Source organism: Muntiacus reevesi, chromosome 1 (assembly GCF_963930625.1).
Source record: "Muntiacus reevesi chromosome 1, mMunRee1.1, whole genome shotgun sequence".
Classification (NCBI taxonomy): Eukaryota; Metazoa; Chordata; class Mammalia; order Artiodactyla; family Cervidae; genus Muntiacus; species Muntiacus reevesi.
Window position 1 is genome coordinate 112,869,519 of NC_089249.1, and position 25,173 is coordinate 112,894,691.

At 35.7% G+C, this 25,173-nt stretch overlaps 1 protein-coding gene across 1 annotated transcript in view; it reads left to right on the top strand.

Moving 5' to 3' along the window:
- The window catches only part of HFM1 (helicase for meiosis 1), a 122,391-nt gene that overhangs the window by 64,275 nt on the left and 32,943 nt on the right, over positions 1-25,173 (top strand). Inside the window, exons 25-31 of the mRNA XM_065905402.1 lie at positions 13,814-13,911; positions 14,000-14,128; positions 19,647-19,732; positions 19,968-20,051; positions 20,170-20,327; positions 21,695-21,798; positions 22,253-22,399. Coding sequence (XP_065761474.1) covers positions 13,814-13,911; positions 14,000-14,128; positions 19,647-19,732; positions 19,968-20,051; positions 20,170-20,327; positions 21,695-21,798; positions 22,253-22,399 — 806 coding nt within the window. The remainder of the gene's footprint in view (positions 1-13,813; positions 13,912-13,999; positions 14,129-19,646; positions 19,733-19,967; positions 20,052-20,169; positions 20,328-21,694; positions 21,799-22,252; positions 22,400-25,173) is intronic.

The following is a 25,173-nucleotide window of genomic DNA, read 5'->3' on the forward strand; positions in this document are numbered from 1 at the left end:
ATCCCTTTGTGTGTTATTTGTTGTTTCTCCCTTGCTGCTTTTAGTATTTGTTCTTTGTGTTTGATCTTTGTTAATTTGATTAATATGTTTCTTGGGGTGTTTCGCCTTGGGTTTATCCTGTTTGGGACTCTCTGGGTTTCTTGGACTTGGGTGACTATTTCCTTCCCCATTTTAGGGAAGTTTTCAGCTATTATGTCCTCGAGTATTTTCTCGTGGCCTTTCTTTTTGTCTTCTTCTGGGACTTCTATGATTCGAATGTTGGGGTGTTTCACATTGTCCCAGAGGTCCCTGAGGTTGTCCTCACTTCTCTTGATCCTTTTTTCTTTTTTCCTCTCTGCTTCATTTATTTCCACCATTTTATCTTCTACCTCACTTATCCTATCTTCTGTCTCCGTTATTCTACTCTTGGTTCCCTCCAAAGTGTTTTTGATCTCATTGCATTATTCATTTTTAATTGACTCTTTTTTATTTCTTCTAGGTCTTTATTAAACATTTCTTGCATCTTTTCAATCTTTGTCTCCAGGCTATTTATCTGTAACTTCATTTTGTTTTCAAGATTTTGGATCATTTTTATTATCATTATTGTAAATTCTTTTTCAGGTAGATTCCCTATCTCCTCCTCTTTTGTTTGACTTGGTGGGCACTTTTCATGTTCTTTTACCTGTTGGGTATTTCTCTGCCTTTTCATCTTGTTTAGATTGCTGTTTCTGGAATGGGCTTTCTGTATTCTGGAGGTCTGTGGTTCCTTTTTATTGTGGAGATTTTACCCAGTGGGTGGGGTTAGATGATTGGCTTGTCAAGGTTTCCTGGTTAGGGAAGCTTGTGTTGGTGTTCTGGAGTGTGGAACTTGATTTCTTCTCTTTGGAGAGCAATGGAGTGCCCAGTAATGAGTTTTGAGATGGGTCTATGTGTTAGGTGTGACCTTGGGCAGTCTGTATGTTGACGTTCAGGGCTATGTTCCTGCGTTGCTAGGGAATTTGCTTGGTATGTCTTGCTCTAAAACTTGTTGGCTCTTGGGTGGTGGTTGGTTTCAGTGTAGGTATGGAGGCTTTTGGACGGTCACTTATTACTTAAAGTTCCATTTAGTCAGGAGTTTTCTGGTGTTCTCAGGTTTTGGGCTTAAGTCTCCTGCCTCTGGATTTCAGTTTTATTCTTCCTGTAGTCTCAGGACTTCTCCAACTATACAGCACCGATAATAAAACTTCTAGGTTAATGGCGAAAAGATTCTCCCCCGTTAGGGACTCCCAGAGAGGTTCACAGAGTTACATGAAGAAGAGGAGAGGGAGGAGGGAGATAGAGATGAGCAGGAGGAGAAAAAGGGGGACTCAAGAGGAGAGAGACAGATCTACGCAGTTGTCTGTTCCCAGAGTGTTCTCTGTAGCCCAGACACCCAGAAAGATTCACAGAATTGGATTGGGAAGAGAAGGGGAAAGGAGGAAATAGAGGTGTTCTGAGGTAGAAAACAGAGAGTCAAGATTGGGAGAGAATAATCAACACACTCCTGAATAAAAATGGGAACTGAATATTGGATTCTTAAATGTTCACAGTTTATATCATATACTGAAAAACAAAAATTAAAAATCTAGAGTAGAGGTTAGACTCTTAAAAATACTATATTAAAGACAAAAACCAAAACATCCAAAAAAAAATTTTAGAAATATATATGAGGTTTGGTTTAAAAATAGGGCTTCTCTTCTTTTTTTTCCTTTTTTTTTTGTAAGGTTATAGTGTATTGAAAATGAAAATTAAGGAGTAGTAGAGGAGTACTAGCGGACTTTAAAAGAAATAAGAGAAAAAGAAAAATAGAAAATAGAAGAGAAAAAGGAAAAAAAAAAGAAGAGAAAAAAGAGAAAAAAAAATTTTCCCTAATTAAAAAAATCGTAAAAATTTATGAAAATGAAAGTTAAGGAGTAATGGAGGAGGAATAGGGAATTTTAAAGGAAAATAAAAGAGAAAAAATAAAAAATAAAAAAAAAATTTTTTTTCTTACTTACAACAAAAAAGTAAAAATATATCTAGGAATTTCTCTGGAGCTGTTGCGGTCAGTGTGGGTTCAGCTCAGTTTCAGATAGCTCCTCGTTCCAGCTTACACTTCTCGATATCTACAGGCCCCTTCCGGTGTAGTCAGTGTTTTCTACAGGGATTTTAATCTGTTGCACCAGTCCCTTCTGAAGCGGTTCCCTTTGTTTATTTGGCTTCTGTTTGCCGGTCTCTTCAGAGCCTCATTTCCGCCCTGACACAGGCAGGCGGAGGTGGACTCTTATTCAGGTAGCTAGTTCCGTCGCGCTGTGGGGAGGAGCTGGTGCTGCTCAGGCTCCCGGCTGCTCTATATGGAGCGCGCCCCGTGCTGCGCACGGTTCCAGCCCTCGGGTGTTCCACAAAAGTTCGGAACAAAAAGATGCGCCTGCTCTTTGTACTTTCCCCCGTCAGAGCGGTCCAGGCAGCCAGGGGCTTGACGCTTGATGGGCGCAGTCTCCCCAGGTGCAGCGCGCCCACTCCCTTCTGCGGTCCCAGTCTCAGTTTCCGCCGGCGCCAGTCCAGTGCGTGTGCCTTCTGCCCTCCGCGTCCCCAGCCCCAGTCCCCGCCCGCGCCTTGTGTCTCGCCGCGACCCTCCCGGCGGATGTCTACCATCCAGAATCTCAGTCCCTTTGTTCTGCAAACAGCCGGCAGTGTGTTCAGGCCGGTTAATTTTCTCTCTCTCTTTTGTTCTCCCACAGTTCAAGCTGGGAACTCACAAAAGCTCCCTCTGATTGTCCTCAGGGCACTCAAGCCCAGACCCTACCCCAAGTAATGCCGCCCGCTCCTCTCCGTTCTGCCCCCACTTGCTGGTGGCGGATGCGGGTGTCTGGGGAACTTTTCTGCTGGGAGTTGCTTTTAGGCTCATAATCTGTGGGTTTTATTTATTGTTTCCCTCCCAGTCAGGTGGCCCTCTGAGATTCAAACACTTCCCCCAGGCCTGCCAGTGCGAGGGTTTCCTGGTGTCTGGGAACGTCCTCTATTAAGACTCCCTTCCCAGGGCGGATCTCCATCCTTAGCTCTTTTGTCTCACTTTTTATCTTTTATATTTTGTCCTACCTCCTTTCGAAGACAATGGGCTGCTTTTCTGGGCGCCTGATGACCTCAGCTAGCAATCAGAAGTTGTTTTGTGAAGTTTGCTCTGCGTTCAGTTATTCTTTTGATGAGTCCTGTTCCTCTGCCATCTTGGCTCCTCCCTCCACCACAGCATTCTTATCCATTCATCTGCTGATGAGCATCTAGGTTGCTTCCATGTCCTGGCAATTATCAACAGTGTTGTGATGAACATTGGGGTGCACGTGTCTCTCAGATCTGGTTTCCTCAGTGTGTATGCCCAGGAGTGGGATTGCTGGGTCATATGGCAGTTCTATTTCAGTTTTTTAAGGAATCTCCACACTGTTTTCCATAGTGGCTGTACTAGTTTGCATTCCCACCAACAGTGTAAGAGGGTTCCCTTTTCTCCACACCCTCTCCAGCATTTATTGCTTGTAGACTTTTGGATAGCAGCCATCCTGACTGGCGTGTAATGGTACCTCATTGTGGTTTTGATTTGCATTTCTCTGATAATGAGTGATGTTGAGCATCTTTTCATGTGTTTGTTAGCCATCTGTATGTCTTCTTTGGAGAAATGTCTGTTTAGATATTTGGCTCATTTTTTGATTGGGTCATTTATTTTTCTGGAATTGAGCTGCAGGAATTGCTTGTATATTTTTGAGATTAATCCTTTATCTGTTTCTTCATTTGCTATTATTTTCTCCCAATCTGAGGGCTGTCTTTTCACCTTACTTATAGTTTCTTTGTTGTGCAAAAGCTTTTAAGTTTCATTAGGTCCCATTTGTTTATTTTTGCTTTTATTTCCAATATTCTGGGAGGTGGGTCATAGAGGATCTTGCTGTGATTTATGTCGGAGAGTGTTTTGCCTATGTTCTCCTCTAGGAATTTTATAGTTTCTGGTCTTACATTTAGATCTTTAATCCATTTTGAGTTTATTTTTGTGTATGGTGTTAGAAAGTGTTCTAGTTTCATTCTTTTACAAGTGGTTGATCAGTTTTCCCAGCACCATTTGTTAAAGAGGTTGTCTTTAAGAAAATTAATTGTTAAATGTCTTAAAATACTGATTACTTGTCCATGATTCATATTTATGAAGATTTTTATAAATGTAAAACATTTTAAATTTGTTTTCCTTAATACTAAGAAAGAACATTTACATAAGAATGAGGAGTCGGAATGCAGATGTAAAATTAATTTCTCTAAACTCTGTCTTTAATTTAAAAAGATAATTTGTGAATTTTTAAATCAACAAACATTGAGAGTGTGATCTGTTGAGGAATGGTAGACAATAGAAAGATGTGCTTCTCATCCAGAAGAACTTTCAAGTTGTCTTGAATGAGAACCATGTGTATAAAAATAATGGACAGTATGAAAACACATGTAGTAAATATCTATAGAACAATAGTGATGTTCTCGGAAAGATATATTAAATGAAATAACCTGAGTAAAGGCATGCATATGTGATAATGGGGTGACTGTTCTGCCAGGAATGGGAAGTCTGTATTGAGGAGAGTAATTGGAAGAGTGAACTAAAATGATATTGTAGCTTGTAATAACTTTACTCAGTTTGCAATCACACAGGCAATGATACTTTTTCTGCTATGTCAAGTGCTTGGTTTTCTGAGTAGTTATATCTTAGTGTTAAACAACTTGATTTAGATCATGTGACTTCAAGTAAAAATGATTTTTTTCATGGGGCTCAATAAAACCAGTTGGCCAAAGAATTTCCTTTTGTCTCCTTAGCTAAAGGAGGTCACTCTTTCTCTAGGATACTTCCTAAAGTCTCATCAAACTTTATCTTCCAAATACCTTGACATCTCAGAAACAATCTTCTCGCTGTTGTATACTACTCATCAGGCAGATCTACAGCTTGGAGGGCAGAAATTAGTGTTCTGTTTCTTAGCCATATTTCTCTACAAATTTAAATATCCCTAGAGATCATACAGAACTTAGAGATCATGTACCCCAATCCTCTTATTTTACAAATGAAGTAAGTGATGCCTAGGTAAGTTGTGACTTGCTTGAGGTTATGATGCTATACTGAGGGCAGCTGTAGAATTAGAATCTATGTCTCTTGAGTCTTGCAATGGATTTCACAATACATCCTGTTGCATTAACTAATGAGTCAAATTAAATCAAGGTATTTTTACACAAGCATCTTGTTGGGAACACTATATTTGCAATTTTAATGCTTTCACTTACCTTGCCTTAGATTGGATCATGCATTCTTTTGATTAGGACTGTCAGATTCTTAAAATTCATGACTTTATAATTATTTCTATATGTATCATAGGGCTTCCCAGATGGCGCAAGTGGTAAAGAACCCACCTGCCAATGCAGGAGATGTAAGAGATTGGGTTCGATCCCTGAGGGTCAAGAAGATCCCCTGAAAGAGGGCATGGCAGCCCACTCCAGTATTCTTGGCTGGAGAGTCCCATGGACAAAGGAGCCTGGAGGGCTACAGTCCATAGGGTTGCAAAGAGTCGACACAACTGAAGCAGCTTGGCACACATGCACACATATGTATCATAAATTAGCTTCCTTTTGTAATTTTCCACTTTATGTCACTACTTGATATGACTAGGAAGAGTGACTGGCTGGGGGGTATTTTCTTAATCTAAAATGTACGGGTGGGTAATGAAGGCTAATATTTACCCCTTTCATGTCTCTCATATTCTTATTACTTTGCTGAATTTCAGATTGGTTCTTTCATAGGCAGGTGTTAATCCTCTTAATTTAAAAATTTTATTCTTCAACTTTCTACCCTTTATTGCTGTTTTTTAATTTTTCATAATTCTGAGGTCTATCCTCTTCAGCATTAGCTCTGTTTTCTTTAATTGGTATTTTTCAATGAACTTATAGGATATATTTCCAAATCAGTGAATTCTTTTCATATTTGTTTCTTCTTATATAATTCTTATGTAAATTACCTATATAATAAGTAATGAATGGATTCATTTTTAAAGATTCAAAATTAAAATTTATAAAGCAAAAAATCAGGTCTCCTTTGACCCCCAGAAGTAACTATTACCAGTAGTTTTCTGTGGGTCATTCCAATTTCCTTCCTATTTATTTAGTACATATATATTTAATATGTGCTAATAGACATGTCTGTATATAAAAAGGTCTTACTGTAATTATTGCTCTTGTAAAATGAAGATTCTGTGTCAGTACCTACACATGTTAACCTCATTTATTTTAATACCAGTGTGTATTTTAACAGCAATGTATTCTATAGTATGAACATACTGTAATTTTTAACCATTCTTTCATTGATAAGAGTTAGGTGGCTTATAAATTTTTGTTATTACAAATAAGGCTGAAATGAACTTCCTTGTATTTATGTCATGTTTTTCAAGAATTTCCAAGTGAAAAGGTATACATGAGAAGATTTAATATTTAATGCAAATTGCATTCAAAAAGCTTCTCTTATTTACAGTTGCCATCCATATTGTAAAAAGAATGATTTCCATACATCCTCCCAATACTTGTTTTGTATATCTGAAGTTTTGTCAATCTAATGAGTAAAAAATTATATTAAAAAATTTCTAAATCTGTATTCCTGTCTTTCTGCCTTGCTATCCCACACATGACTTCTATTTCAAGGTCACCTCATTGTCCATAATGACTGCTAGAGCTTCAGCCATTATTACACTTGACTATCCTTTCCCTTTTCAGTAGGTTTCTTGAAAGTCTCAGATAACACTTTCACACTGAGTACATGGCTACAGCCAAGTGCAAAGGAGACAGAGAAATGTCTTGTTATTAGTGTGCCTTTATTAAAATTAGGATTCTGCTATTAAGATGGAAATAGAAAACAAATGTTATGTAGATAAAGCAGTCTGCCACATATCCTAAGATCATAGACTTTTCCTGTCATCTCTTCTAATACTTTAAAATCATTTGATTTTTATCTGAAGGCTTCTCATAGGTTTGGAGTTAATTTTTATGTATGATATGAATTAAGAATTTAATTATATTTCATCCCTGAAAGACAGTCAGGGGTGTTTAGTAAATATGTTGTCTTTCTCTCTTTGCCTGTTGATTTGGAATGCCATCTTCACATAAACTAAATTCCTAAGGGTCTCATTCTGGACACTTATTGCTAGTTTGTTTATTTTGTTGCTGTGACAATACCACATTGCTTTACTTATTACCATTTTATTGCATGTTTTGTTATCTGGTAAGGCAAGTCCCTTCTTACTGTTCTTTAAAAAACATTTTTAATATTCCTGCATTTTTCCTCCCTATGAACTTCAGAATCAGTTTGTCAAGATCTAGGAAAAGATCTTTTGAAATTGGTTTTATAGATTAATTTGTGGAAGAATTCTTCTTTCTCAGTACAGAAATTTAAAAGTATGATATCTCTAGCCATCTACTCAGACCTTTCTGTCTTTGTGATATTTTATAACTCATCATTTAGGTTTTATATTTCTTCTTTAATTTTTTTTAATTGGAGGCTCATTACTTTACAATATTGTAGTGATTTTTACCATACATTGACATGAATCAGCCATGGTTGTACATGTGTTCCCCATCCTGAACCTCCCTTCGTCCTCCCTCCCCATCTCATCCCTAAGGGTCATCCCAGTGCACCAGCCCTGAGCACCCTGTCTCATGCATCGAACCTGGACTGGCAATCTCTTTCACATATGATAATATACATGTTTCAATGTCATTCTCTCAAATCATCCCACCCTCACCTTCTCCCACAGAGTCCAAAAGTCTGTTCCTTACATCTGTGTCTCTTTTGCTGTCTCGCATATGGGGTCATCGTCACCATCTTTCTAAATTCCATATATATGCATTAATATATTCTATTAGTGTTTTTCTTTCTGACTTACTTCACTGTGTATAACAGGCTCCAGTTTCATCCACCTCATTAGAACTAGGTTTTATATTTCTTGATAGGTCTATTTCTTGGTATTTTATAGAGTTTGATATTGTGAGTCCTTTACACTCCTTTTTATAGTCAGTCAGGAACAGTTTTGATTGTTTTACCTGTTCTCACTGAACTCCCTTAACAATATGAGTTGTCCTTTAGTTGATTTGCTGGGATTACCTAGAGAAAAAACCATATTTATAAATAGTGATGGCTTTATCTCTTGATTTCTAATAGTTTATAACTCTATTTTTCTTATCTTATAGATAAGAAACTATCTTATGTTGTAGATAGAACTTTTATTATATGTTCTCTAGTTTCAGAGAGAGCAAATATCTTTGTCTCATTACTGTTTTAGTTGTCAAATTTCTAGTGTTTCACCACCAGAGAATTTCTAACACTTTTTGGATTTGATTCTGGAATCCATCAACCTCTTTCTCACTTATTTGTAAAAATAGTCTTGAGTTCAAAGAGGAGAGCCAGCAACCCGTTATGGCTCACCATTGTCACTGAATCTAAAAGTTGGATTTCTCTGCAATTTATTTCATATTTTTTGTTCTTTGAAGGTTTCTAGCTTTTTTTGAATAAATCATTGTTAATTTATATGTTCCTGAGCTATTCATTTCACCCAGCTTGTCAGTTTTTATGACATAAAGTATTTTGTTCTCTTAATAAGGTAAAATTTCCTTTAAATATATGTCTTTTCTAATTTCTAATATTATTTGTATCATCTCCTTTCTCTTAATCAGATTTGCTAGAGATTTCTAAATTTTGATCTCTTCAAGCCATTTATTTTTTACTTTATCATATTTAATATTCTATTAATTTTACATTTTTTATCTTTACTACAATTTTCTATTTCATTAGTTTCTCATTTTGTCTTTATTTTTTCTCCCATATACTTCATCTTGTAATCTTTTCAACTGTATTTTTCTCCATTTTTTAAAAATTTTCTATAAAATATGTCAGACAAATTTTCCAGTGAGTACCACTTTGAGTGGTAAATCTAATGTTCTATAGGTTTTCTAAGTCTATTGCTGTTCTTTCTAAATAGTTTATAATTTCTTTAGTTTTTAGGTTGGTTTCCTCTTTAAGAATTATTTTAAATTGCTTAAAATTTTTAAAGTAGTAATTTTTTAAAATAGTCATTCTTTTGTTGTTAATTTCTAATTTTTGTTGTTCAGTTGCTCAGTCATATCCGACTCTGCAACCCCATGACTGCAGCACACCAGACTTCCCTGTCCTTCACTATCTCCCAGAGTTTGTTTAAATTCATGTCCATTGAGTTGGTGATGCCATCCAACCATCTCATCCTCTGTCACCCCCTTCTCCTACTGCCCTCCATCTTTCCCAGCATCAGAGTCTTTTCAAATGAGTCAGCTCTTCACATCAGGTGGCCAAAGTATTGGAGCTTCAGCTTCAGCATCAATTCTTCCAGTGAGTATTAAGGGTTGATTTCCTTTAAGATTGACTGGTTTGATCTCCTTGCTGTCCAGGATACTCTCAAGAGTCTTCTGTAGCACCACAGTTCAAAAGCATCAGTTCTTTGGCATTCTGCCTTCTCTATGGTCCAGCTCTCACAATTGTACCTGACTGCTGGAAAGACCATAGCTTTGACTATATGAATCTTTGTCGGAAAAGTGATATCTTTGCTTTTTAACACACTGTCTAGGTTTGTCATAGCTTTCCTACCAGTGCTTTACAATTTTCAGAAGTTTCACACACATGATTTCGTATAATTCCATAATCATCCTATATTCCTCCTACCGTTATATTGCCCTGCTCCCATCTCACTCCCCACTGGTAATCATTAGTTTGTTATCTGGATCTGTTTCTTTTTTTTTTTTTCTTTATTCACTAGTTTGTTGTATTTTTTAGATAACACATAACAGTGATATCATATAGTGATTGTCTTTCTCTGTCTGAATTATTTGACTTAGCATGCTGTGCTGTACTTAGTCGTTCAGTCGTGTCCAACTCTTTGCAACTCCATGGACTGTAGCCTGCCAGGCTCCTCTGTCCTTGGGGATTCTTCAGGCAAGAATACTGGAGTGGGTTGGCATGCCCTTCTCCAGTCATTTAGCATAATGACTCCAAATCCATCTATGTTGCTGCAAATTACAAAATTTCATTCTTTTTTTTTGTGACTGAGTACTAGTTCATTGTATATTTATGTACCACAATCTTAATCCATCCGTCTGTTGATGGACACTTAGGTTGCTTCTATTCTTTGGTGATTATAAATAATGCTGCTGTGAACATTGGGGTGTATAACCATTTCTAAATAGATGTAACAAAATAATTTTCAGAAGCATATATTATAGCCAAAAAAGGTAATTAGTCTGTTGTGTTGTTTAGTCCTGTCCGACTCTTTTGCAACCCCATGGACTGTAGCCTGCTAGGCTTCTCGGTTCCCGAGATTTCCCAGGCAGGAATACTGGAGTGGGTTACCATTTCCTTCTCCAGAGGATCTTCCTGACCCAGGGATCAAATCCATGTCTCCTGCATTGGCAGACAAGTTCTTTACCACTGAACCACCAGGGAAGCCCAATTACTCTATAGTTTCAGCTATATACATCCATTCTGAGATGTGAGTTAGTTGCTTCTTCCTATTTTCATGTATTGTTTACTAAAAGCAAGCCATGAAATATAACTATTCTACCCTTTCTCTTCGTATACCAGTTTTTGATCTTATAATAGATCACCCCAGAAAATATAGGTCTAATAATTTTAGTTAGAATCTTAGGGGGATTTGCATATCAAGGCCTGGTTAGATAAGTAAACAGATAAAAGAGGTAGCAAAGACCTGAGATACAGTAGGTACAATAGATAGTAACTCCTTTTCTCCCCTCTTGCTGCTGCTGCTGCTAAGTCGCTTCAGTTGTGTCCAATTCTGTGCGACCCCATAGATGGCAGCCCACCAGGCTCCCACGTCCCTGGGATTCTCCAGGCAAGAGCACTGGAATGGGTTGCCATTTCCTTCTCCAGTCTTCAGTTCAGTTCAGTCGCTTAGTTGTGTCTGACTCTTTGCGACCCCATGAATCACAGCACACCAGACCTCCCTGTCCATCACCAACTCCCGGAGTTTACTCAAACTCATGCCCATCGAGTCAGTGATGCCATCCAGCCATCTCATCCTCTGTCATCCCCTTCTCCTCCTGCCCCCAATCCCTCCCAGCATCAAGATCTTTTCCAATGAGTCAACTCTTCTCATGAGGTGGCCAAAGTACTGGAGTTTCAGCTTCAGCATCAGTCCCTCCAATGAACACCCAGGACTGATCTCCTTTAGAATGAACTGGTTGGATCTCCTTGCAGTCCAAGGGACTCTCAAGAGTCTTCTCCAACACCACAGTTCAAAAGCATCAATTTTTCAGTGCTCAGCTTTCTTCACAGTGCAACTCTCACATCCATACATGATCACTGGAAAAACCATAGCCTCCACCCAATCTTGCCACCACTCAAATTTTTATAGCCAAGCAACTGCTTGTTTCTAATAATCAACTAATAAGCTCAGTTCAGTCACTCAGTCGTGTTCGACTTTTTGCGACCCCATGAATCACAGCACACCAGGCCTCCCTGTCCATCACCAACTTCCAGAGTTTACTCAAACTCATGCCCATCGAGTTGGTGATGCCATCCAGCTATCTCATCCTCTGTCGTCTCCTTCTCCTCCTGTCCCCAATCCCTCCCAGCATCAAGGTCTTTTCCAATGAGTCAACTCTTCTCATGAGGTGGCCAAAGTACTGGAGTTTCAGCTTCAGCATCAGTCCTTCCAGTGAACACCCAGGACTGATCTCCTTCAGGATGGACTGGTTGGATCTCCTTGCAGTCCATGAGCCTCTTAAGAGTCTTCTCCAACACCACAGTTCAAAAGCATCAATTTTTCGGCACTCAGCTTTCTTCACAGTCCAACTCTCACATCCATACATGACCACTGGAAAAACCATAGCCTTGACCAGACGGACCTTTGTTGGCAAAGTAATGTGTCTACTTTTTAATATGCTATCTAGGTTGGTCCTAACTTTCCTTCCAAGAAGTAAGCGTCTTTTAATTTCATGGTTGCAGTCACCATCCACAGTGATTTTGGATCCCCCAAAAATAAAGTCTGACACTGTTTCCACTGTCTCCCCATCTATTTCCCATGAGGTAATGGGACCAGATGCCATGATCTTAGTTTTCTGAATGTTAAGCTTTAAGTCAACTTTTTCACTCTCCTCTATCACTTTCATCTAGAGGCTTTTTAGTTCCTCTTCACTCTCTGCCATAAGGGTGGTGTCATCTGCATATCTGAGTTTATTGATATTTCTCCCAGCAATCTTGATTCCAGCTTGTGCTTCTTCCAACCCAGTGTTTCTTATGATGTACTCTGCATATGAGTTAAATAAGCAGGGTGACAATATACAGCCTTGACATACTCCTTTTCCTATTTGGAACCAGTCTGTTGTTCCATGTCCAGTTCTAACTGTTGCTTCCTGACCTGCATTCAGGTTTCTCAAGAGGCAGGTCAGGTGGTCTGGTATTCCCATCTCTTTCAGAATTTTCCACAGTTTATTGTGATCCACGCAGTCAAAGGCTTTGGCGTAGTCAATAAAGCAGAAATAGATGTTTTTCTGGAACTCTCTTGCTTTTTCGATGATCCAGCGCATATTGGCAATTTGATCTTTGGTTCCTCTGCCATTTCTAAATCCAGCTTGAACATCTGGAAGTTCTTGGTTCACGTATTGCTGAAGCCTGGCTTGGAGAATTTTGAGCATTACTTTACTAGCGTGTGAGATGAGTGCAATTGTGCGGTAGTTTGAGCATTCTTTGGGATTGCCTTTCTTAGGGGTTGGAATGAAAACAGACCTTTTCCAATCCTGTGGCCACTGCTGAGTTTTCCAAATTTGCTGGCATATTGAGTGCAGCACTTTCACAGCATCATCTTTCAGGATTTGAAATAGCTCAACTGAAATTCCACCACATCCACTAGCTTTGTTTGTAGTGATGCTTTCTAAGGCCCACCTGACTTCACATTCCAGGATGTCTGGCTCTAGGTGAGTGATCACACCATCGTGATTATCTGGGTCGTGAAGATCTTTTTTGTACAGTTCTTCTGTGTATTCTTGCCATCTCTTCTTAGTATCTTCTGCTTCTATTAGGTCTATCCCATTTCTGTCCATTATTGAGTCCATTTTTGCATGAAATGTTCCCTTGGTATCGAATGCAGAGTTCCAAAGAATAGCCAGGAGAGATAAAAAAGCCTTCCTCAGAGATCAATGCAAAGAAATAGAGGAAAACAACAGAATGGGAAAGATTAGAGATCTCTTCAAGAAAATTAGAGATACCAAGGGAACTAATAATCTACCAACCTTCAAATGTTGAACAGAATCTTCAACACCTAACAGGATGCTTTACAACTCAGAAGGCACTTAGTAAATATTTGTTAATTATATAAATTGTGTTGTTTTCTATAATACGTATATATAGTAAAGTTCAAAGACAGCTTTATTGGAGAAAAATATGGAAACAATTTTAGATGTGTTGAGGTGGAAAGAAAAAACAGTCTAAGTGCAAGTGCCCTGTGATCATTTGAAATTTATCAGTCTAGAGATTATAATGAAAGTCTTGAGAAGAAATGAGATTTTTTTGAGAGAAAGAGAGTTTGAGTGAATAAAGAAGAGTAGAGAAATAAGAACTGACCTTTCAGAGGCTGGGAAGAGGAAGTCAGCAATGACTTGCAACAATAATGATAAAAGATACAGAGCTGTATAATGTCACAGACATCAAGGCAGAGAGGAATTTTAAGAAGACGGACTTAAGTCACTATGTCAAATATTGTGAGATAGTAATTTTTAAAAAGAAATAATGAAAATTTTCTTTCCCCAGTCTTATTCAGGCTCAGCTAGGATGCATTCCCGTACAAGACTTTGCTTTGACACAAGATACCTCAAAGATTTTCAGAAATGGCTCACGAATTACAAGATGTATGTTACAGGCTTATTAGATTTTCAGTATTTTCCCAGTAAAATAGTATACTAGATTTAATACTGGAAACTGTTTTTTTTTTTTTAGGGTTATCAGATTTTGTGGCTACTCAAGAAAAGTTTGCTGTATTATTGAACAGTTTGATTTTAGCTAAATGTTTTAGGTGTAAACTTTGGGAAAACTCTCCACATGTATCCAAACAGCTGGAAAAAATTGGTAGGTACTGAGTACAGGTATGCAGTGTATCAATGTCTGCAATTTATTTTTGTATTTCACTGTTAGGAAAATTGTTCTATGATGGTAGACCTTTAAGGAAAAGTGTGCCTATGGGCCTAAGTAAGTTACTGTACTTTCCTTCTCTTGAAAATCTGATTTTCATTTTCTTCTGCTTAAAGAATGCATTTGAAATCCATTTGGAAATCTAATAAAAATGAATACTCCTAAAAAAAAAAAAAGAAAAAAACATTCAGAATCTGAACAGTTCTGCCAATAAAATATGAGAATTGCTAAAAAAAAAAAAAATGAATACTCCTATTTTAAAATTTGTTCTGAAACCAAACCAAGAGTGAAATTTTATTTCACTATTACTATTGAAATAGTAATTAGGTAACTATATTGTGTTCTTTCTTCTACTTTTATGACTATTTGGTTTTGATCTCAATGACAAGGTACAGAGCTAGCAGTCTGGTCATTCCTAATTCATTACAAAAAATTATGCCCCTTATTTATACCTTTTTCTCTTTTTTCAGTAACATTTCAGTGTTAGTACTGATTTTCATAGAGATACTATAAAAATATGTAGACAAATTTATTTCCTGTCTGTTGGGATCTTGCTCAGAACACACACTCAAAAACTCTAGAGGGTGCTATTTACAAAGACTGGGATATGCCTCAAACACTGGAATTTTCCAGTTTGGTGTCTTTGGCTTTGTGACCCTACTCCTTCTTAGATAGCCAAGGACCCCAAAAAGACAGTTGTTATGTCATGACTGATAGTCTTATTAACTTTATAACTTTATATGCATCTTGGGGACATTAAAACTTTAGGTAATGGTTTGCTAGGGGTTCTCTGATTATTCCTTAAAACAAAGATCTCTAACTATTTTGTGAGGAAGTACTACTTTGTAATTCCTTGAAGTTTGAAATCAGTGAAGAAAATCAGTCAGGAGCTGACCAGTCCTGGGAGCTGGGGTGAAGGTGGAGATTAGATCATGAAAGTAGGGTAAAAGTAGAAGAAAGTTTCTTGATTAACGTCTCACCTTCCTGTCAGTATTTAAGTCCTGGCAAACCAAATGCCACACCCACTCCACAAATACAAGATTTCTGAATTAGGGAGGAGGTTACATACAACATTTAGGAAATCACAACTTTCAGAAAAATTTGAACTTAGGTAAAATGGTTATTAATATTATACCACTAAAACACTTACCGTAGAAAAGTCTCAAAACAGTGATTTCAGTTTTCATGTTATGAGAAAAAGAGCAAATTAACCCAAAGTGGGCAGAAAATAAGAATTTTGAAAGAACGTAAATAAATTAAAAACAAAAGTATCACTGAAACAAAAAGATGATTATTTTAAAATCATTAACACTCTAGTCGGACTGATCAAGAAAGAGAAAAGATACAAATTTCCAATAACAAAAATGTGAGATATAACTGTAGATCTTATAGATAACAAAATGATAGAAAGAAAATGTTATAAAACACCTTATGTCATTAAATTCCTCAACTTTGATGAAATGGGAAAATTCCTTGAAAACACAAACTGACAGAGCCCACTCAAGAAACAGCATGAGTAGGATTATATTTATTAAATAAATTTGTAGTTTAAAACTTACAAAGAAAACCCCATGCATAGAAGGCTACACCGGTGAATTCTACTGAACATTTATAAGAAGCGGTATTAATTCTAAACACTTTTTCAGAAAATTTAAAAGGGGGGTTATAGTTCCCAACTCATTCTATGAGGTCAGCATTGCCTTGTTATCAAAACCTAACAAAGACATTCCAGAAAAGGATAGACCAGTATAGCCCTTAGTAATATAAATGCACTAATTCTTTATAAAATTTTACCAAATTGAACCAGTGATAAATAAAAGGGGAAACATATCATGGCCGAATGTGGTTTATTCCAGCAATACAAGATGAGTTGACCACTTGATGTCAATCAGTGTGATTTATCATATTAACAAACAAAAAATAGCAGATGGTCATCTCAGTAATGTTAAAAAATTTGACAAGATGCAAAATCCATTTCAAATAAAACTCTCAACAAATTTAAAAAAGAAGAAAATTTCTCAAACTGATGAAGGACATCTATGAAAAATCTATAGCTAACATTATATTTAATAGTGAAAGGCTGAATGCTTTACCTCTAAGATCAGGAATGAAATAAGGGTGCCCGCTGTTACTAATTCCAGTAAACATTATACTAGAGGTTCTAACCAGTACAATCAGCCAAGAAAAAAAAAAGAAAAGCGTACAGTTTAGAAAAGAAAGAAGTATACATGTTTTTATTAATACATGATCACGTGATCATCTATGTAGAAAATTTCACGGAAGGTAGGAGAGGTTAAGCATGGTTGAAGGATACAAGGTCAATATGTAAAAATTAATTTTATTTCTACATAGTAGTAAGAAAAAATCAGAAGCTAAAATTAGAAAAACTATGCTATATTAGTTTTCTATTGCCATTATAACAAATTAGTACAAACTTCGTGACTTAAAGCACCAGAAATTTATTTTCTTTAAAGTTCTGTAGATTTCTGATGTGGGTCTCACTGGGATAAAATCAAGGTTTGACAAGGCTGTTTTCTTTAGGGGTGAATCCATTTTCCTGCCTTCAACTTCTAGAGAATACTTGATTCCTTGATCATAGCCCTTTTCCGCTATCTTCAGAGGCAGCAAGTGATCTTGGATTTGGCAGAGATGTCTTAGAATCAGTGCAAAAGCACAAACTATAAAAGAAAAAAAAGTGGGTTTAATCAAAGCTTTGCTTTTCATAAAATACTGTTAAAGAAGGAGGAGGAAGAAGATAAAATAAGCCACCAGACTATAAGAAAATATCTGCAGAACATATATCTGATGGAGGACTTAAACTTAGAATATATAATAAGACAAACCACTGAATAAAACAGTGGGCAAAAAGATTGAAACAGACACATCATCTAAGAAGATGTGTGTATGGCAAATAAGTGCTTCAGAAGATGTTCAACATCATTAGTCATAAGAGAAATGCAAATTAAAATGACAATGTGATACCAGTACACATCCACACAATTAAAATTAAATGTGTTAATTTAATTATACCTATCACAATTTATTAAATTTGTTAATTTAATTAATTTAGCACAATTAAAATTATACAGTACACACAGTACACAATTAAAAATTGACAGAGTGCTGGAGAGAGTATGGTTCAACTGGAACTCTCACTGTGGAAATGTAAAATGTTAAAACCACTTTGGAAAACCATTTGATTACTTCTTTAAAAGTTCAGCATAAACCTACCATGCCACCTGGTCCTGTCATGGTTAGGTACCCAAGAGAAATAAAAGCATGAAAGCATGTAGATACACAATTCTAGTAACAAAGACCTTGGAAAACAGCCTAAATATCTATGAACAGGCAAATGAAAAATAGTGTTATATCCCATGATATGGATATATATCAGTTCTGTTCAGTCGCTCAGTTGTGTCTGACTCTTTGTGACCCCATGAATCGCAGCATGCCAGGCCTCCCTGTCCATCACTATCTCCTGGAGTTTACTCAAACTCATGTCCATCGAGTCGGTGATGCCATCTAGCTATCTCATCTTCTGTCATCCCCTTCCCCTCCTGCCCCCAATCCCTCCCAGCATCAGGGTCTTTGCCAATGAGTCAACTCTTCGCATGAGGTGGCCAAAGTAATGGAGTTTCAGCTATACTCAGCAATAAAAAGGCATGAAGTGTTGACACAAATACCAACATGGATGAATCTTAGAATAATCATACAGAGTAGAAGAAGGGAGACTAATTACATTTAAATGAAAGACTAGAAAATAGAATAGTAATAGAAAGCAGATCAGTGGTTGCTTAGGGACAGTGTGGGAAGGGCAGGACAAATTACAGAGGAGCACAAGAAAACTTTTAGAAGCAATAGTGTTGTTTATTAGCTTGGTTGTAGTGATAGTTTCTCATACACACATAAACACACAAAATCACATGTTAAGTTTATTGTAAATCAGTTATATTCAGTCAATAAAATTGTAAAAATGAAAAAAATATTCACTCACCAAATGAGTAAAAACTACAAGTCTTGTAGGAGATAAAATAAGGTTATGAACATGCTCATGCAGTGTTGGTTGGAGCTTAAGTCTAACAATATCAATTAAAATGCACAATCTTTTTAAAACAGCTGTTTCACTAACAGTTAAATTTATAGAAATATTTCCACAAAGATACAAATTATTTATAATTGCATAATCTTAAATGCTCACCAGTAGCAAAATGATTAAAGTATGAATTATCCATAAAAATGATTATTAATAAAATTTCACTATATTTGAAGAAGTCAGTCTTTCTGACTTTCTAGAATACTGTCAGTCTGGGCATCAGTTGCATCTATCCCTTCCAAATTGTTGAACACAGACGTTTTTCACACTTCCTCAGTACAGCTGAACAGAAACAAATATTGCCCAGCAAAATTCATGTAATAGAAAAGTGAGAGAATCCAAACAAAAAAGTAAATTGAGCATCAGGAGAAAATAATGAATACAAGTAGATTTTCAACAGTGTTTATCAACTAAAAATTAAAACTCAGGAAAGGTTATAAGGGAAATGGAAATTAAAATTAAGGAATTAAGAATACTAGGAGTTGTGTCTTAAGAATGAGTAAGAGAAATTCTCAAAAATAGTCAGCTTTGAGTAAGGAAAGGTGTATCATACCCTTCCCAGTAATATATATTCCTTAAACAAGGTGGTACTACTTTGAAAATTTATACTTCGGACAATATTTTCTATTTGAGGATTTGGCTAAATTCATTCATGTGAGTATAAGAATTAAAAATTACAGTTTCTTAAATGCATAAAGAAACAGAAAAGGTACAAAGGCAGAAGAGCTCTTAATGTATTTAAGGAGCAAAATTAAAGCTGATGTGGCTGCAATATAGTCAGCAAGAGGGGAATGGCAGGAAATTAGATTGGAGAGGTAGGCTGTGGTCAAGTCACGTAGGTAAGAGAGTTTGAAATTGCCACTTTATTCTAAATGCAATGGGAAGACATTGGAAATTTTAGGCAGAAGAGTAAAATTATCTAAATTAGTACAGCAATAGAGAGAGAACTCAATTTCTAAGACAAATGCTTAGAAAGCCATAGCTTCATAAAACACTATTCCATCCCTGAATCATGTTGCCTTTAAAAAAAAAAATAACACGAGTATAACCATAGATGTTTCTTGGTACTTGCTCCGTGGATGACAAGGTAAAACTAAAGGTTGAGACATCACGTGAATCAAAGAATTCCTCTTTATTTTGTAAAGCATGTGAGTGTTCTATTTAAGTTTGAAAAAATAAATATGAAGAACCAAATAATGTCACAGTCCAATCAATCCAATTGAGAATATCTTTTTAAAACTTTAAAAATTATTAGTCTGCTCTCAGATTTTCTTTTTTTAGTATTGTAGTTGTTAAATATTTAAGTGTAGATTTAGTTTAAAATGTATTGTTTAAAAACTATGTTTGATTGATTTTCCACAGGTATAACATTATCAAATGCTATGGTAAATGCAGGTTTGACTTCCTTTAAAAAAATAGAAGAAACAGATGCAAGGGAACTTGAGCTGGTATTTAATATTTAATTATTCCTAATGTTACTTGAATTCTGTATATATTCCAAAGCCTGACCTTTATATCTTTATTTCTACTAAAAAAATTATTTTCCTGGCCATAGTCATATATATTTTTAATTTAAAATTTTGGGCAATAAGGGTATTAAAATTGTTAACTCTAAAAGGTATTTTACTAAAAGAGTTTTTAGTGTTGTACTAAGAACATAATGATATAAGTATGTTGTTTTAGATTTTAAATAGACATCCCCCTTTTGGAACTCAGATAAAAGAAACAGTGATGTATCTACCAAAATATGAACTTGAAGTGGAACAGGTAAATATTTTCTATTTTTCATATGTTTTGATTTTCAGGAATAAAGCTACCCATAACTGATTTGGAGCTAAGTAGTAAGGTTATTTTTAACACATTTTATGCCTATCCTTTTTTAAAGATTACAAGATATAGTGATACCATGGCAGAAATATTAGTGACTGTTACATTAAGAAACTTTGAACAGCTACAAACGAAAAGAACAGCACCAAATTCTCACTATGTCACCTTGATCATAGGGGATGCAGATAATCAACTGGTTTTTAAGCACAAAATTATGTAAGTATGAAATTTCTATTTATTTTATTTTTAAGCATGTATTATAAAAGAAAAATTCTGCTGAAGAAAAGAGTAGTAAAATAATGGTGGGGTCAATTAAATTACATTTTCCTGATTCTATAATGGGATAAAAAAAATTGTCTATTAAAGAAGGTATTAATATTAGATCTGTTTTAGATTATTTAGTACTCAACAAAGTATAAAGTCTTTGGTTTGAAACCAGTGATAAATGACCTTTAGGAGTAGCTCTAGTTCATTATTGAACTGTCTTATTTTGTTGCTTTTCTCCTATAATTCATGACCTTATTACTCTTTGAGTGCAATCTTCAAAATATATTTTCTATTTCTGTATTAAAATTTGACTGCTAGAGCCACTGTAGGATCCAGGCAACCAGATACAATAGATAAAGGAGATACCTTGCCTTATATCTTGTTTTCTAGCATATCATTCTATAATTTTTACTTCAGCCTTTTTTCTGATACTCCTATATATTTTCTCCCAGGGTGTCATAAGCAAATTCTGAGGATAATAGTTGTAGCTGCAGCTAATACTTTTTGAGCATTTAGTAAGTTCCAGGTATTGAACTGTTTAATCGTTATATACGTAGTTTATAGCAAAAACTAGATTCGAAGCTCTCAGCATTCTGACTCCAGAGTCTATGCTCCTAAGCATATAATATACCTGTAAGTTCAGTATGATAGTAACTGAAATGAGAATCTCCTAACTGTTGCCAGTATACTGTAAGATACTTTCCTAAAACACCCCATGCAAGGATCCTAAAGAGGCTACAGTGACTGATTAAGGATATGCTTTTCACTAATAATTACTCTTCTGCAACTAGCCATAATACACTTACAGAGAATATAAAATTATATAAATCTTTATCCTCTGTGACAAGTAAATCTAATGACTTTGACTATAGGAGGCTAAAATAAGTTCAATCACAGAACTGACTGCTGGTGATATGATGTTATTAGGTACAAACTATTTCATATCATTAAAAAAATACTCAAAGTTCTCACAAATCCATGTAACTTATGTATAGCCACTTAAAAGTGGTAGTGATTTAAGGGCAAGAGCATAGGTTGTCAAGAACAACTGTATGTACAGGTGGGCCTGAAGTGATTGTATGCAACTTAGAACCAGCTGTTGGGTGAACATATAGTTAAGTAAATTATGGAAATGGTAGCTCCATTGAAATTCCATTTTCCCTATCCAAAGAACTTGGTGAAAGAAGTTTTCAGAAACTGACTTAAGTTTACTACCAGATGGGACATACCTTAGTATCAATTAGCCCTTGATGATTAGTTTATTATTTCATTTAACATTCAAGATCACAATTTAAGTGACACATTTCTTTTCTCAGGGATTCTGTTTTGCTAAAAGCTGGAAATTGGGCTAAAAAGTTTGATGTGAGGAGAGCTCTTCAATCTGAAGATCTTAGCATAAATCTAATTAGTTCAGAATATGGTAAGTCATTGAAATAATGAATACATGAATGTAAAAAATATGATAGCACTTAAAAATTTCCTTTATGTAAACAGAAAAACAACATAAGTGATATTGTGTAAAAATAATTTAAGTAAAATGAATAATTTTAAAGAAAGTTTCATGTATTTGGGTATGTAAAAACAGTGTAAACTAGGATAATAAAATTAAATTTTCATCTGTTCATTTATAGACATTTTATTTTTTAAGGTAAATTTCAATTATTGTAGGAGCATTGGTTTTTACTTTTATGACAGATGTGTACTTTTTCATTTGTTATACTTTTTTAAAGTTTCTTTAAAACATTTTTATTTCCTGAACTTAGACCTTTTCGTTCAACAAGGTATAAAATATAAGAGGTATAAAAACAAATAAGTGGTCTCATGCATGAATATATATGACTTAAGCATTTGTATGCTTTTTTTTCTTTTTCCAGTTGGACTTGATATACAGCGGAAATTTACGGTCTTTTACTTAGGACCCAAGAGATTTGGAAATCAAATAATTATACAAAAAAAATCAGAAACAGAGATTTCCCATTCTAAACATTCAGATAGATCTACTGTAGCAGGGCCCAAAAAAGGTAAATAGATGTGTTTATTCCTGTTTTGCATTAAAGCAAATATAAGGCTGGGGATGGTATCATCAGGATAGTATTGCTTCATTTAGATTGTGGATACTCTGGAATTAGATGTTTAGGCTTTCTAATAATTGCATTAATAAAACATAGTAGGAAATCTTATAGTTAGTATTTGTCAAATTGTGGTGATTTTTGATTTCTCTATCAGTTTTGAGTTAGATCCTTGCCGGGTACAGTAATCTTGGTTGTAGGTTTTTCCCTTTCAGTTCTTTAAATATATCCTGCCATTCCCTTCTAGCCTGCAGAGTTTCTGCTAAAAGATCAGCTGTTAAATGTATGGGGTTTCCCTTGTATGTTACTTGTTGCTTTTCCCTTGCTGCTTTTAATAGTCTTTCTTTGTGTTTAATCTTTGTTAGTTTGATTATTATATGTCTTGGCATGCTTCTCCTTGGGTTTATCCTATATGGAACTCTTTGCCTCTCTTGGACTTGGTTATTTTCTTCCATGTTAGGGAAATTTTCAACTATAATCTCTTCCAAAATTTTCTCATAACCTTTCTTTTTCTCTTCTTCTGGGACCTCTATAATTCGAATGTTGGTGCGTTTAATATTGTCCCAGAAGTCTCTGAGACTGTCCTCAGTTCTTTTCATTCTTTTTGCTTTATTCTGCTCTTCAGAAGTTATTTCCATCATTTTATCTTCCAGCTCACTGGTTTGTTCTTCTGCTTCAGGTATTCTGCTATTGATTCCTTCTAGAGTATTTAATTTCAGTAATTGTAGTATTTGTATATTTATTCTTTAATTCTTCTAGGTCTTTGTTAATTGATTTTTGCATTTTCTCCATTCTGTTTTTGAGGTTTTTGATCATCTTTACTATCATTATTCTGAATTCTTTTTCAGGTAATTTTCATACTTCCTCTTCATTTATTTGGACTTCTGTGTTTCTAGTTTGTTCCTTCATTTGTGTAGTATTTCTCTGCCTTTTCAATATTTGTTTTAAGCTTATTGTGTTTGAGGTCTGCTTTTCCCAGGCCTCAAGGTTGAATTTTTTTCTTCCTTTTGGTTTCTGCCCTCCTAAGGTTGATCCAGTGGTTTGTGTAAGCTTTGTATAGTGTGAGATTTGTGCTGTTTTTTGTTGTTGTTTTTCCTCTGATGGGCAAGGCTGAGTAAGGTGGTAATCCTGTCTGCTGATGATTGGGTTTATATTTTTGTTTTGTTTGTTGTTTAGATGAGATGTCCTTCACAGGGTGCTACTGGTGGTTGGGTGATGCAGGGTCTTGTATTCAGGTCGTTTCCTTTGTGTGAGTTCTCACTATTTGATACTCTCTAGGGTTAGTTCTCTGGTAGTCTAGGGTCTTGGAGTCATTGCTCCCACTCGAAAGGCTCAGGGCTTGATCTTGAGCTGTAGAGATAGCCTTCACCATTCCTGGCCACATAGAAGCTGGCCTTCACCCCTTGGATGGCCACCACATGCACGCCCACAGGGATTAGATTGAAGAGGGTGTAGTTGCTGTTTTCATCCTTGGTCCCATTGACGGTACCATCTGGGTGCATCTGCAGGAAATATCCCTGCTGGCTGAATACCATTATCACAATTCCTTTCAGCTGAGGTTCACTTAGGCTGCTGCTGAACCTCAGGCTCCTTCCAAACAGACACTGCAGCATTTGTACTCCTTTTTTCAAAGAAAGCTCAAGAATCTTCTGGGGTGGTTTTTGGAGAAAAAAATTGACTAGTTTTTTATATATATTTTCCCTTTTCTTTTTTTTTCTTTTTTATTTTATTTATTTATTTATTTTTATTTTCCCTTTTCATATCCACTCCATTCTTATGGCCATGTTAGGGATACAGTAAGTGATGTATAGGAATTAACAGATTTGATAAGACAAAGCAGTGACAATTTTTTTTTATTATGGGACATTCAAATAGAGAAGTAGAAAGAAGTGTATATGTACCCATCACCCACCTTAAACAGTTATCAGCTCAGGGCTAATATAGTTTCATCTGTACCTCTGTTCATATTTCCCCTTATATTTTTTGAAGAAAATCAGACATTATATTACTTCCTCCATAAATGTTTTAGTATATATTTGTAAATGGTAAGGATTTAAGAAAAAATAACTGCATTACATAAAAAACTAATGGTAACTAATTATTATCCAATACTGAGGTAATGTTCAAATTGCTGATTACTCATAAATATAGATATATCATCTTGATACCATCTAGATATACCAGATTGGCTCCTGAATCCTTTTGCTATGTCCTTAGTAGTTTTGATAGCTTTCGTGCTGTATGGGATGATATGATGTTCTAGGCTTACCTTTTATAATTCCAGCCTCAGATCTGTAATAAGCCTTTTCTCCAAAGATCCCTGGTTTCTTTTCTTGATAAATAATTTGTGTGCTTGAGGAGCTCATTGCCATTGAGAGATTATCTCTTACTTTTTTTCCATGCACAGAATTATGAAATATGTGATTTTTTTGTTTTTAAAGACAAAATGCATAATTGATTTATAGTTAAATGTCCAAATCAAATTCAGAGCTATAGTATTTATCCTTAAAGTCAATGATCTATACTCAACGATCTGTATCTCCTTTCTGCTATGCTGAGAAATTTGATTCTCAATGATTTCTTCTTTATTCTGCATTATACACACAACAGTTAGTTGTTATTTATCAGATTAATAGCACTAAGCTGCACTTTTTTGGGGCTGCATCACACAGTTTGTGGGATCAGCCATTCACTATGTTTTCCTGACAAAGAAAAAAGCAAACCCT